At 41.9% G+C, this 14,085-nt stretch overlaps 1 protein-coding gene across 1 annotated transcript in view; it reads right to left on the reverse strand.

The window, feature by feature from the left end:
• Window positions 1-2,328: 2,328 nt before the first annotated feature.
• Window positions 2,329-14,085, reverse strand: part of LOC123959249 (nuclear GTPase SLIP-GC-like) — a 33,343-nt gene continuing 21,586 nt past the window's right edge. The window contains exons 14-27 of the mRNA XM_046033202.1: window positions 12,252-12,468; window positions 11,835-12,010; window positions 10,607-10,700; window positions 10,435-10,522; window positions 10,145-10,266; window positions 9,608-9,781; window positions 9,354-9,511; window positions 9,059-9,176; window positions 8,654-8,762; window positions 8,412-8,545; window positions 4,872-4,953; window positions 4,643-4,718; window positions 4,513-4,555; window positions 2,329-4,393 (exon numbers count right to left, since the gene is read on the reverse strand). Of these exons, the coding sequence (XP_045889158.1) occupies window positions 4,522-4,555; window positions 4,643-4,718; window positions 4,872-4,953; window positions 8,412-8,545; window positions 8,654-8,762; window positions 9,059-9,176; window positions 9,354-9,511; window positions 9,608-9,781; window positions 10,145-10,266; window positions 10,435-10,522; window positions 10,607-10,700; window positions 11,835-12,010; window positions 12,252-12,468 (1,582 nt within the window). The 3' untranslated portion in view covers window positions 2,329-4,393; window positions 4,513-4,521. The remainder of the gene's footprint in view (window positions 4,394-4,512; window positions 4,556-4,642; window positions 4,719-4,871; window positions 4,954-8,411; window positions 8,546-8,653; window positions 8,763-9,058; window positions 9,177-9,353; window positions 9,512-9,607; window positions 9,782-10,144; window positions 10,267-10,434; window positions 10,523-10,606; window positions 10,701-11,834; window positions 12,011-12,251; window positions 12,469-14,085) is intronic.

Consider the following 14,085-nt stretch of genomic DNA (forward strand, 5'->3'; position numbering starts at 1 on the left):
TGGGGGTGGGGGTCTCTGCGCGGGTTGATCCGGTTGCGGTTTGGAGGGCTGCGGTGGGATTGTAGGCCGATTGTCGATGCATCTTGATGCATTGTGCTTTTTCCCTGGGCAGGGTCTCTGAATGGCTGCTGAGCATTTAGTTTGTGCATTGGAGTCCAGGGGAGGCATTTCCTCGTTGGCTTGGAGGGACCAGTTTGCGTCCCTGTTTTGCTTCGTCTGCCTCGGATCCATGCTTCCCCATTTCTCTGTTGGCCAGTTGTTGGACCCCTCTGGATACTGAGGTATATAGTTAGTTTTCGGGATGTGCAGTGTGGGTGCGGGACAGGGCTGTGCTCCGTTTTTTTCTGGGCTTGTGCCCTTGACGGGTGGGTGGGTTGGTGGTGGCATGCAGCTGAGCTGGTTGATTTTGCCTCGTTGCTGGTTTGGCTGGGGTTGCACGGCCGCCCGGCGGGGGTTGGTCATGGGGGATGTTGGCCGGCGCCGGTGGCCTTAGTTTTTTCCGGCTGACTTTTATTGGTGGGTGCACGGTGACCTGCGTGGCGCGTTTGCTGCCGGGCTGGGACTTGCTGCTGGTGTTTCTCTCCGCTGGCTTTCGCTGTCGTGTTATTCCGCTGGTCTATGTTGTGTGCGCGCCACGGTCAGTCCGGGCGCTGCTCTTCCGCGGGTTACGCTTCTTGCGTTTACACTAACAACTACATTCTTTAACAGGCTTATGCACACACACATGTATACACACACATACAGACACATTCACCCACACGCACACAGACACACACAGTCTCACACATAGACACAAACAAATTTAGGTTGTCCCTGGTAGAATTATTCCTGATGCTTTTCTTTCAGTTACTTATTTAAATTAATTGTTATTATTCCAGCTCTCGTGGCTGTGCTGTGTTGCTTATTTAGTGTGCTGGACTGTTTCTTGTTTTCATTTTTCTCTTAGTTGTCATACTATGTCAGCTGTTTATTGCTGCTGTTCAGCTGGTTGTCTTTTACTATTTTTATTATTTTTATTGTTTGTTTTTGTTTGTGTTTGTTTGTTGTTGTTTTTCTCCTCCCCAAGCCCCCCTCTCTGTTCGATTGCAGGTTTTGTTGCTTTCTGCAATTGGTGTTTCGCACTGCTTTTCCCTGTTGTCCCCACCTTCCATCCCCCTTCTCTTACAGGTCTCGTCCTTTCTCTGTGCTGTCTGTTTGTGACCCCCCATCCCCGTGTCTGCCCCCCTGTCCAACCCGGTGAGACGTCGCAAAAGCAGTTACATTTATTTAGATCACCTCTCAACTTAAGAAAAAGAAAGATATGAACACAAACTGCAAGTGTTGGGCACTTCCGATCCATGTTACAGCACCCGCTGCCATTTTTCTGTCGTTATGTCCCTGCCGCCGCTCAACTGCGGTAATGTTTACGTTTATCTTGTGGTGAATCCCTCACCTAACACAGCTCAGACTTGTCACATCCTCGATTTGTGCATCAGAAAGTACAACTACCATCCAGCATTTTGGCAATGCAAACGTAAAAAAGTCATAGTAACAGTGTATCACTTGCTTCCTGGCAGTGGAAAATAACGTCTTTTTTGCCCTCCATGGGAGCGTTTTTCATGGAATGTGACGTCACGTGAAAACTATGAATAGGGGGTGCTGCAGCACCCTCCGCACCACTTTGTATAAGTATAAAGTCATCTCCGTGGTAACCTGAGACTCCTTGCTTTTTGTTTAGCACATTTTGAGTGTATTTTTGATGCTAATCTGCACAGATAGCTGTTTAATTCACACAAATATCCCACTGTATATTATTTGACCAGAACAAAGTATTACTTATTTATCAAACGGGTAAGAAGTTCTTCTTCCATGTAGGCCTACATTTACTAATTTGGCAGACACTATTATACGGGAAAAAGTCACCTGAAGAAGAATGTTCTTTCTACAGTCTGAACCCAGACCTCCTGAATGTGGGACGGCTACACTGCCGCTGTACTACTGTGTAGCTGCGTTCTGTGGAGAGTAATCCACTGTTACTAAGCGTCTTTTGTGTTCGTGTTGTGGCTTTTTGTAATTGTGTTGTGGCGTTTGTATTTCTGTTGTAGTTTTTGAATTTGTGTTGTGGATTTTGTAATCGTGTTGTGGCGTTTGTATTCGTGTTCTGGGATTTGTGTTTGTTGTGTTGTGGCTTTTGTATTAGGCCTGAAACCTACGGGCCACCATAAATTTTATGGGTAGCGTACTCTTCCTGCCCACACCCCTTTCTCTAGTCACAAATTAATTTTAAAAAATCAAGTAAAATCCTAGAACATATTGTGTAATTTTTACAAATTTTCCAGTGCAAAAGGACCAGATATTGTAGGTTTAAAGCAAGACAAATGAGAATTTTCTCCTCTTATACATTTCAAATGATTCACACAAATGGAAAATCAAACACAAAATTCAGAAACAGCATCAAACAAGTTCTCTATCATAATACTCATTCTACCGCTTTCAATTTTTTTTCACAAAGGTTGGTGACACATGGGCAAATATTGATTACTAATTACTAAATACTGATTGCTACTACTGATTAGAATGATAATTTTGATGTCATCAGGGAATGCATATAGGAGACATCTTTACAGAAAACAAGTTTTAAAGTTTACAAAAAATAATATAAACTTACATTTTTTTTTCAGTTGCTAACATGCATTGGTCAAAGTCACATTGTCAAAACTCTTCACAAAGTGAAACAGAAGTTTATGTGGACAAAACTTTTAATGGTTTTTATTGCTTTCACGCAAAATGCATTCAGTGACAACCTTCTCCAAATTCCATCAACTCTTCCTATTACTACTCCAACACCTGCAAAACACTGTATATCTGCAGCACCTATACAATTTTACCACCGTTCATGTTAGTTAGAGGGCTAAACCAGAAGTTAGCCTGCTCGGCCGGCAAAAGTCAACTCAGTGGACACTGTAGCGCTACAGCCAGCTAGCGTTTGTTGGTGTAATTGCAGAACGCCGGAGACACCGATGCACAAGTATGAATGCATGGCTACGTGCGTAGCCTACGCACATAGCCCTGATGCAGGAGTATAAATCAAGCTTTCCTGTGGAAACAAGTGAGAAAAACTGTTTTGCAGCACTGAAATTTCAGGAATTAGTTTTTTGTTTCAACATTTTATATTTCATGTCAATTACTATATGCAATGATATAGAAAAATACTGTAAAGGACATTGAAACAAATTTCTACTATGTCTGATTTATTCTTGTTACATATATTTTAGTACAGTCAATAGAATTAAAACATGTAATTTTTCTTCTATAATGAAATGCTGATTATATGAAAAATCTTTCAAACTTCAAAGATAGAAATGCATAATTTATGTGTAATGCTCCCTGATGTTGGTGGTTACTAGGTCAGTGTGTTATGATTGACAATATATGCTTTCTGAGTGAGTATTGTTGCCAGTGTTTGGTTGAATGAGTTTATTTTGAGGCATGTATGAAGTGTTTTGGTGGTTTGAATGAGTTTTGGAGGTGAGATTTACTGTTTTGGTCAAGATGCATGTTGGTAATGTAGACAGTATGAAGCGCTTTGATAAAGTGGCTATATTGACCGATGCTTGTTTGCAATTGAAAAAAACTGTAAGAAAATAAACTCTTTACCTTCCGCTCTCTTTCACACCTCCTCGTTTCCCCTCATGCAAAAAAAAAACATGCATGTGTCGTAAAGGACGCACGTCCTGTTTGCCTTGCGGTTTCTAGTTTTCAAGAGTGTGGCCCCCAGCTTCCCTTTCCTAGAAACAGTTGCCCTATATCTTCCGTTTACTCTGAAAATGTGTGAATATGTCTGTGTGCTTGCACAGACAAGCCCAGTTAGAGCTCTTCAAGAGATACAATGATATAGGACTTAATAAAGAAAATCAAAACAGCATTATTAACAAAACATCTTTTTTTCCCTTAAAATTGTTATTTCGTAGTATGAGCTAAGCAGTTAATGGTTATCACTCTTAAGGCAAAAGCAAAGCATTTTACTAAATGGCTTGTATATTTCGTCAGGCAGTAAGACCGTTTCCAAAAGGCCCTTTGTTAGTTAGAACCAGTGTCCTCTTCACACTTATTCTCATTCTCACATCAACTCCTACCATGAAAACAACACTGTTCCTTGTTTGAATCCTGTCAGCCTCTGAGCTATAATTAATTAAAGTCAAAAATATCGTAGCCCCCCCAAAAAATCTAAAATCTGTTCTTGTAATTCACAACAAGCAACCCCAAAGTACACATCAAAACAACACTCACAACAGAAATAACTTGATAAAAATGGTTGAGACCAAATTCAGAGGCCTCATGTCTCTAATCAGTGCGACCGCAGAGAGCTTCAGTGGATATTCAGACTTCTGCTGTTTCTCTCCACCGAGCAAACCTGAAACGTTCACCAGAGAGATAAACAGTGCAGGTTGTGATGACAAACAGTAGGCCTGTCACATCATCTATCATCTGTTTGAATGTTCGGGTTGGATCATCAATTTCACTAAAACTTACCTGCACGTGTCACGGTGCAGCTGCTGGACCAAGTGGGTCAGGGCTAGTGAAATTAAAAGCATTGTTAGCATTTTTCAGAACAGCTCATAATCAGGGCATTATGTAACAAAGTTTTACCAAATTATTTTACATTAGTGTTTGTCCATTTGGGGTTCCTCTCAGTTCATGGTAGTATTTCTTCACCATTTCAAGCTCCAATGTAACATCTAAGAAGAAGAAGAAACAAAAACAAAAAACATTTTGTGTTTAAATGTTTAAAATGAGAATCATAAATCTACACTATTGAAAATTGGTTGATTTATTTATTTCAGTCAAATATTTGTCATTGTTATATTTCTATTTTGATATGTTCTCTTTACCTGGGATTGAGTCACCATCTGTCTTGAGTGACAGGTCGATTGATGTCTGCATTGTTTCCTCCAGTATCTTCAGGATGTCCTCCTAATTCAGCATCAAAATCTTTATCAGTTCTCATTCACACAGTTAAAGACTGTGCACAGCATTAACTGAATCCTACATGAATTAACTGTTTAGATGTGTGTTCAGAGGGCTGTTCAGTCTAGACAAAATGATTAGTTAAATAAACTTAAGTATGTTTGTGTCTTTGATTAATAAAAAAATACAATACAACAATAAGTACATGTCTGAAATTGCAATAGCAAAAGCAGCTTCCAGAATGATGCATTTTCCACTTGAATCTAGAAAAGTCCTTTATGTAAAGGATAAAGATAAAGATAGAGACGTGCAGCACAACATGTTCCCTTTCGAGGGAACTCAACACTGCATCGTGAAGCGACACTATGGGGCAGCTCCTCGAGCGCACCTGCCTCTGAGTATGAATGAAAGTAATCCAATCTTAATTGGATTAAACTGTCCTCTTCCTTGGTGAGCTGTCTGTCGTGAGACTTTCTTCAATGGCGAGTGAGAAACAGTGGTACACTCTGTGGCCAGGCTCAACATCAGCTGGCCGCACGCTCGGCAGGCTGGTCCCTGTCTGAGCAAGCTGGATTACGGCATCTTCGCTGAAAGCCCCGGCGCTGCCCAGAAAACCGTGCAGAGACACCTCCACACTGGTGGGCCGGGTTTATATGGGGGCTGGTCAGGCTGTTGCATCCCTGTACTCCGTGGCGATTTTGCAGGCGTACCAGGCCGACCTCCTTAAAGACCTGGACGAAGGCAAGGGGCCAGCCCCAGCAGATATTTTGGAGCTGCGGCGGGCCACGGATTTATCTCTCCGGGCCACTAAGGAGACGGCGCGCACAGAGAGACATCTGTGGCTGAATCTGTCAGGGATTAAGGACAAGGATAAGTCCTTTCTGCTGGATGCGCCACTATCTCCGTCAGGTCTGTTCAGCGACGCGGTTACTGCCGTCGTCTGGGGTTGAGACCTTGGCCACATTCAGGGTCTGGGGTTGAGACTCCAAAAAAAAAAAAGAGCATGTTAGTACCGGCCCAGAAGACTACATTCCTGGGCGTAGTGTGGGACTCGGTTAGTATGCAGGCGCGTATGTCTCCCGCCCATGTCAAGTCCATCCTTACCGTGGTGTCCAGGATGAAGCTAGGCCAAGTCGCCACTGTGAAGAGCTTCCAAATCCTGCTGGGCCTCCTGGCAGCGGCATCCAGCATCATTCCTCTGGGCCTGCTGCATGAGGCCCCTTCAGTGGTGGCTGAAAACCAAGGGGTTTTCACCGCAGGGAAATCCGTTCCATGTAATCAGGGTCACATGCAGGTGCCTTCGGTCCCTAATAATGTGGAAGAAACCGTGGTTTCTGTCCCAGGGGCCGGTATTAGGAGCATTGTGTCGCCGGAAAACCGCTTCAACCGACGCCTCCCTCACTGGCTGGGGCGCCTTCTTGGACGGACGCTTTGTCCAGGGTCTGTGGCAGGACCATCATAACACCTGGCATATAAATTGCCTGGAGATGCTGGCTGTCTCCAGGGCTTCCTCCCAGACATCAACAGCTATCACGTCTTGATACGTTCGGACAATACATCGGTGGTAGCTTATCTGAACCGACAAAGGGGGACTCAGGTCGCACCCTCTTTCCAGACTGGCGCACTGGATGATTCTGGAGATACGGCAGAGGTTCGGACCACTGCAGGTGGACCTGTTTGCATCCCGAGGGACGTCTCACTGTCCCCTCTGGTTTTCCCTCACGCACCCAGCCCCGCTGGGGTTGGATGCCATGGTACAAGCCTGGCCGAGGCTTCGCCTGTATGCATTTCCCCGATTGCTCTGCTCCCAGGGGTCCTGGATAGGGTCTATCAGGAGGTCATCAACCTTCTTCTGGTAGCCCCGTTGTGGCCGGACCGAGAATGGTTTTCAGACATAATTTCACTCCTGATTGCCCCGCCGTGGCAGATTCCTCTGAGGAGGGATCTGTTGTCTCAGGCGCAGGGCACAATATTCCACCCTCGCCCGGAGCTGTGAAAACTGTGGGTCTGGCCCCTGAGAGGGTCCAGTACCTAGATGCTGATCTATCGGCAGGGGTGATTGAAACCATACTTAGTTCTAGGGCTCCATCCAACAGGAGACTGTATGGCCTCAAGTGGAAAGTGTTTTCAACTTGGTGTAGGGAACGTGGGTTGGATCCAGTGAACAGGCAGGTGGCCTCAGTTCTGGAGTTTCTCCAAGATTGGTCCTCTGTGGGTCTCTCCCCGCCCACGCTTAAGGTGTACCTAGCAGCCATTGCGGCTTTTCATGCACCGCTGAACAACGGGCCCTTAGGGAGGCACGAACTGGTCATACGTTTTCTCCGTGGTGTGTGGAGGATGAGAACGACGACCCGGTTCAGGGTTCCCTCCTGGGACCTGGCGGTGGTTCTCGAAGGGCTGTCCTTGGCTCCCTTCGAAACCCTTCAGTCGGCTTCGCCCAGGGACCTCAAGGTCAAGATGGCATTCCTCCTGGCCATTACCTCTATTAAGAGGGTGGGGGATCTTCAAGCTCTGGCAGTGACGCCAGACTGCTTGGAATTTGACCCAAGAGGAGTTAAGGCCGTCTTGCATCCAGTAAGGTGCCCTCGAGCGTGGCACGGTCCACTGTCCTGCAGGCGTTTCATCCTCCTCCTCATGTGTCGGCAGAGGATGAACGGCTCCATTTGCTCTGCCCTGTCAGGGCTTTGAGAGCCTAACTTGAGAGGTCCTCTTCCTGGAGGAGGTCGGACCAACTGTTGGTGTACTTTGGGTCACCTAAGAAGTGGCTCCCCGCATCCAAACAGACCATTTGCCTAATGGATCGTTCAGGCGATATCCTACCTACAAGGTGCGCAGTTTGTCCTCACCTTTGGACGTCAGGGCCCATTCTACTAGGGGCATGGCGTCCTCTAGGGCCCTCCACTTGGGAGTGCCCCTCCAGGAGATCTGTGAGGCAGCGGGTTGGGTTACCCCGCACACCTTTATCAGGTTTTACAGTCTGCACCTCCCTAGTACGCCTGGCGCATGGGTGCTCGCATCCTGACTGGGCCTTAGGGTCAGTTTCACCCTGGGCAGGTCTTTGGAGCGTGGCCTAGTGGGTCCCCATAGTGTCTTTTCACGACGCAGTGTTGACTTCCCTCGAAAGGGAACGTCTCGGGTTACGACTGTAACCCTTGTTCCCTGAGAAGGGAACAAGACACTGCGTCACCTTGCCATGCCCCTTGATGCCCCGGAGCTTCATCGCGAGGCTGTTGTATGTGTGTGCCGGTGTCCTTTTATGCCTCCGGGTATGCCGTCACATGATACGCCACGGCACGACGCCAATTAAGATTGGATTAGTTTCATTCATACTCAGAGGCAGGTGCGCTCGAGGAGCTTCCCCATAGTGCCGTTTCACAACGCAGTGTTGAGTTCCCTCGAAAGGGAACAAGGCTTACAGCCGTAACCCGAGACATATTTACATATCATTATGTATTGTAACAAACCTTCAAGTCTCTCAGCTGGTTCAACATAACATTTTTAGCCTGCTCAAACATGGTTTTCTTTGAATCATCAACATATTTCTCAATAGTTTCCCTCATGTTTTTTAGGGAGTCCTGTCCTCGAAATTCTGCTGCTTCTACAATAAAACAGATTTTTTTGTCAACAGTTTTCTAGACAATCATGATTAATGTAAATGTGTATTATTACTGTGTCAGGTTGTAGATGTCTTTATCTCCTATCTTACTTGTATAGCATTTTTCCATGGTCATCTCGATTGTCGTTGTCAGACTGCTGTAAACAGTTTTCTTCCGCTCCCGGATGATTTTGTTGAGTTTTGTCTTAATTTTTTCTTCCTTAGAGAAAAAATAATGCATCAATTAACAGGCTAATCTTTGTCAGTTTTTTAAAACATTTTTTATTACACATTTGATCTGAGAATCAGTAAATTATTAAAACTGATATTTAAAGGACGACCTGTGGTCTTTAACATCTGCATTGTTAACAACATTTACTGTGTTGATAGCGTTCTTCATAAACAGTGTACAAGAATATGTTCATAGCTTAAAATACCATATATTTTTTTGTGATTAGTTTTTGTGTGACAGCTAGATAATAGTTTAATGGATAAGATATTTTTCTCATCTTTTACCTCTGTCTTGAGAAATATCAGTTGCAGTTCGACATCTTTGTGCTTCTGAATCAGTGTCTTTGTGTCAAGTGAAAATTTGTTGATGACCCCGTTGAATGGTCCACATTTCCTTTCATTTCTGAAACATTTTAAGAAGTTGAAATATTTCATTAAGATAGTGATGACAAGTGGATTTTAACAATGCAATTTGTACATCTGTCTTATATTATATAATTAGTATAAAAGTTTTGTGTAGAATTTGATATAAATTCCTCATAGTTTGTAAAATGGACTAACAAAGGGTTTTATTTCTTACGGGAAGGTCTTCCGGAATTCCTCATCAATGCTGTCAGTGAGGCAGGAAGCCAACGCTGCATTGAGGTTTATCAGTTTCTTGTGTTTTGGTTTGTAGGTGCCACTGTTCTCAACCACACACTTCAATATCTTGTGAAAAGCACCACCTTTTATCCCTTTCTGAAAGAAAACAGAAAAAACATAACATTACAGTTAACATATTTATATGAAGTGCAAAATCAATAGTTTTGATGTTGTTATAATGCAAATACGTACAGGATTTAAAGTGGACTTCAAGGCTCGTTCACATGATGTTTTTGATGTTTCAACACCCTCATTAAGACATTTTTCAAAAGCCTTATAAGCTGCTTCCATGGGTTCTATGACTTTATCAAGTTCATGTCTCATCTTTTCTTCGAGCTCTGTGCACACTTTTGTTTTTTTGTCAACCTGAAATCAAACATATCACGTTCATTATTTGAAGCAATGAAACTATAATTTTACCTGATTGGGTTTTCTTTCAAGACAGTGTTTATTGCTTCTTTATTTATTTTGTGTCTTAGGTATGACCACCCATTTATTGCTGTTCATTCAGCCTCACTTAAGAAAAAAAATCAGGACATAACATAACTAGATGGCTAATATTTACTCCACATAGATTTAAGAAGTCTGACACTTGACTTTACCATATTTTCACTTAATTTCAGCATAATTTAGTTTACTTTTTTGCTGAATGTTTACAGAATATTATTATCTTTTGCCAATATTAATGATAATTATTTCACTTTTTAAGAAGGTTTTATTTCTTCTCACCACTTCTCTAGATTTGGTCCCTTGCATCAGAGAGAGAATCCCATAAGCGCCAGTCACATAGTTTAATGTCTCTGAGTGACAGTCATTGAGATTTTGCAGAAGTTCCTGAAGTTTGGGTATTTCTGTAAAAGGTTGCAGTTGTTCTAACATATCTTGCATACTTACATACTTACTTAAATGTTAGTGCAATAAGTCAATTAGTCACTCTAAACTTAAGATTAAACAAAAGATGTATGAGCTATACATTTTCTGTGAAGCACAAAGTGTTAATTTACAGAGACTTCACCTACCAGTTTCATCTGGGTCTAGACAAACTGTTTCTAGGAACTCTGTGGGGCTCACTGTGAACACTTTGAAACAGTCATCACTGAAATGTTTCTGAAAAAAAAAAATGATTGTAAGGCAGAATTGCAGTTGTAGACAATCATTGTGTTAGACTTTGTGTCAGTTTGTATTACTCACTTTGACCTTGCTTAGTTTGCTGAATTCTTTGCTCACTTCTTCCTTTGCTCGCTTGTTTCTTTTAAATATGAAAGCACGAACACCATCTGCTGAACTATAAGAAAAGATTTGTATTAAGTGGCAACTCATAGATGACCTGCTGTGCACTGACTGAAAGAATTTACAGTTACATATCATTTCCTTTCTTGGAAATTATAGGAAGCTTTGGAGCCCGTAAAATAAAATAAAAGGACTATATATATATACACAACTGGAAACGACAGAAACAAGACATAAAGGACTGAAATGAAATAGTATATGTTTGTTAAATTATTGTATATGTTGCTGATATGCTTCATGCTATGCAGCTGATATGCTACGCTAGTGTAGTAATGGAGAGAGTATCATATCAATGATGCTAGTGGATATAATGTTAACATCAGTAATTACACTACCATTCATGCTAATGGTAATGTTGATTCTGAATACTTCTAATGGTTCAAATTTGTCAAAATGTAAACAAATACAAGCTGAAAAACTCAACCTCAGGTTGTAGCCCACAACACAACTCAGTGAATCCATGTCAACTTTATGCTGCATTCAAGTGCTCCTCGGAAGGTCCTATTTCCCGAGTTGGGAAGTTCTTCCCATTTCGGTGTGTTCATGAGCTTTAAGTTCTAATGAAACAACGTGGATGTCTCTGGGTGGTGGGTTGTTATGTTCTGTATGTGATATTGCTAGTAGTAGCTACATCAGAAATGTTATTCACCTGACTTATTATCATGGTTAATGCTAATAAATTACTAATCTAGGACACTATGTGGACAGCAACTAACAGTTACCACCTAATACTATATTACAAATTACATGTGTGCAAAAAAATGCAATAGGTGAATTAATGAAAAGCATTTACTTTCGCCCGCCTTGTTTCTGCGTAATATGATGTCAGTTTGCCAAGCCTGTTGTTCTGACTTGAGGGGTCATTCTGAAATTTATTTTTCAAATCATTCTGACACCATGTGAATGCAGGGTTATGTTCACATTTACAACCCAAAGCATTATGGGGGGAAAAAAGTGTCAGACTTTGAAAACCTCTGCCCCTGAACTAACAAAGCCTTATACAGGCACGTTTTTACTTGTGCTGTGACAGTATTATATTTGTATTTGCTTCAGCCTACTCTTGTTGAACTCTTGGCTGCCACATGTGTCACTGTCTAATGTGGATGTACTCTTATCAAAAATCACTTACGAAGCACCCAACGTTCCAATACAATCAGACTTAGTACAGATGAAGTGAATCTGCTGACACTGGCCACCATTTCCCATTTGACCACTGGCATTTTCGAGGATCTCCCAGGCTTCTCTTTCTGACGCTGCTCGATTAATTTCAGTCACAATCCACACAGTAGAACAACTTCCAACAACCTGGAGAGACATAATCACAAGTTAATTATGATAATGAAATAATAATCAGTGCTTTGTAATAATATAACTAATCTTTAAATAACATCATAGAGTACGGTCTAGACCTGCTCTTTTATGAAAAGCGCTGTGAGATAACTGTTGTTGTGATTTGGCGCTATATAAATGAAAGTGAATTGAACTGAATTGAAGTTACCGTTTCTGGTAATACACAATAAACAGCAGTGCATGCAAAAAGAATTACCTCTTTCCACATTTTATTTCTGCTCTTGTTACGGTCCCCATTTCCAGGAAGGTCCACAAGTGTGACGTGCTGGAGAAGATCTTTCCCAGGCACCCTGATAGTCACACACTTCACTAGTGGCCAATAACATCTCTTTACTTCATTCCCTTCTACGTCTTCAGAGTCACTTCTTGTGTATTTGACACATTTTGCAGACAGCTCTTTAGCCTGCAATAAATAATAAAATTAAACAACATAAGGCAATTTTATGTTTCCATCCACCTATTATCTATAACCACTGATCCTTTTTTCAGGGTCGCAGGGGGCTGGAACCGATCCCTGCTGACATTTGGCGAGAGGCAGTGTACACCCTGGACAGGTCGCCAGTGTATCACAGGGTTGATGCAGAGAGAAACAACCATTCACACTAAACGCAATATAACAGTCACCAAACCTAACCTGCATGTTTACGTACTGTAGGAGGAATCTGGAGCAGGAAACCAACACACATACGGGGAGAACATGCAAACTCCATACAGAAAGGCATTCACCCTGCTTTACAAATTACATAAAATGTGGGTGGGCCGACAAACCTTTGTAACGTAAATTATTTATTTATTTTAACAAACTCATACTGGGGATGCTGGGGACATGTACCTATCACTTTTTAAAAGCATTCGTTTAAAATTAGCTAGCACCAAGAAATGTTAATTAATAAATAAAAATGCTTTGAGATTCTATTATGTTTTTACATACATTACACATTCTGAATTGCCACCTAAATTTTTTACTTCTCTTTATATAAATAAAGACATTTCCACCATAAATTGGTGCAGAAAATGTCTCCAGAATGCAGGAAATGCAGGAAGTGTTTAATGCTCAAAATCTTCTGAGGGAGAAACCCCAGACCCCACAATATTATAAATAGTAGCCCTATTATAATATACATTGCACAAACAGACAGCACAGACAACACCTGCAAGAGAACAGGGATGGGGGGTGGGGACAACAGGAAATAGAGGGTCACACCAATTGCAGAAAGCAACAAAACCTGCAAGAGAACGGGGAGGGGGGCTTGGGTTAGAGAAAAAACAACAACAAACAAACAAACAAAAAAACACACACAAACACAAAAAAAAAGACAACCAGCTGAACAGTAGCAATAAACAGCTGACATAGGAAGGCAACTAAGAGAGAAATGAAAACAAGAAACAGTCAAGCACAATAAATAAAACACAGCACAGCCACGAGAGCTGGAATAATAACAATTAATTTAAATAAGTAACTGAAAGAAAAGCATCAAGAATAATTCTACCAGGGACAACCTAAATTTGTTTGTGTCTATGTGTGAAAGAGAATGTAGATGTTAGTGAGAGTGGGATGCCACAACAGTGCAGCACCGACCCCAGCAACAGTCAAGCAAGAACCCCAGTAGCCAATAGGAGTTGGAGAAATAAATAAATAAAAGAAATTAAAACTTTTTTTTTTTTTTTGATTCAACAACTGAGGCTTTATTTGTCCTCTCTGTGTAGTCACTCCAGGCATGATGGGAAAGAGTATTTGGAGTGAACATGTATCAGGCTCTGGTGAGTACAGTGTGTAGAAATTTATGAAACTTTATTCATATGTTTATTAAAGGATGAGGCTAGTGCTATTCTGCATGTTTCTTATTGTCAACAAATCCTGTGGAAAGACCAAAACCAACAATTTGCTAGTCTTTCTCTCAATACTCTCTGACTTCCCAACCTTTCTGTGATCCTCAGCCTTGAGCCCATTTGTTGCTAATGCAGTCACAGATCTAAAAAAAGGATTCCCAAGTACATTGTTTCCATTTCTTAAAAAGGCTAAGTAATTT

This window comes from Micropterus dolomieu, linkage group LG02, assembly GCF_021292245.1.
Source record: "Micropterus dolomieu isolate WLL.071019.BEF.003 ecotype Adirondacks linkage group LG02, ASM2129224v1, whole genome shotgun sequence".
NCBI classification, from domain to species: domain Eukaryota; kingdom Metazoa; phylum Chordata; class Actinopteri; order Centrarchiformes; family Centrarchidae; genus Micropterus; species Micropterus dolomieu.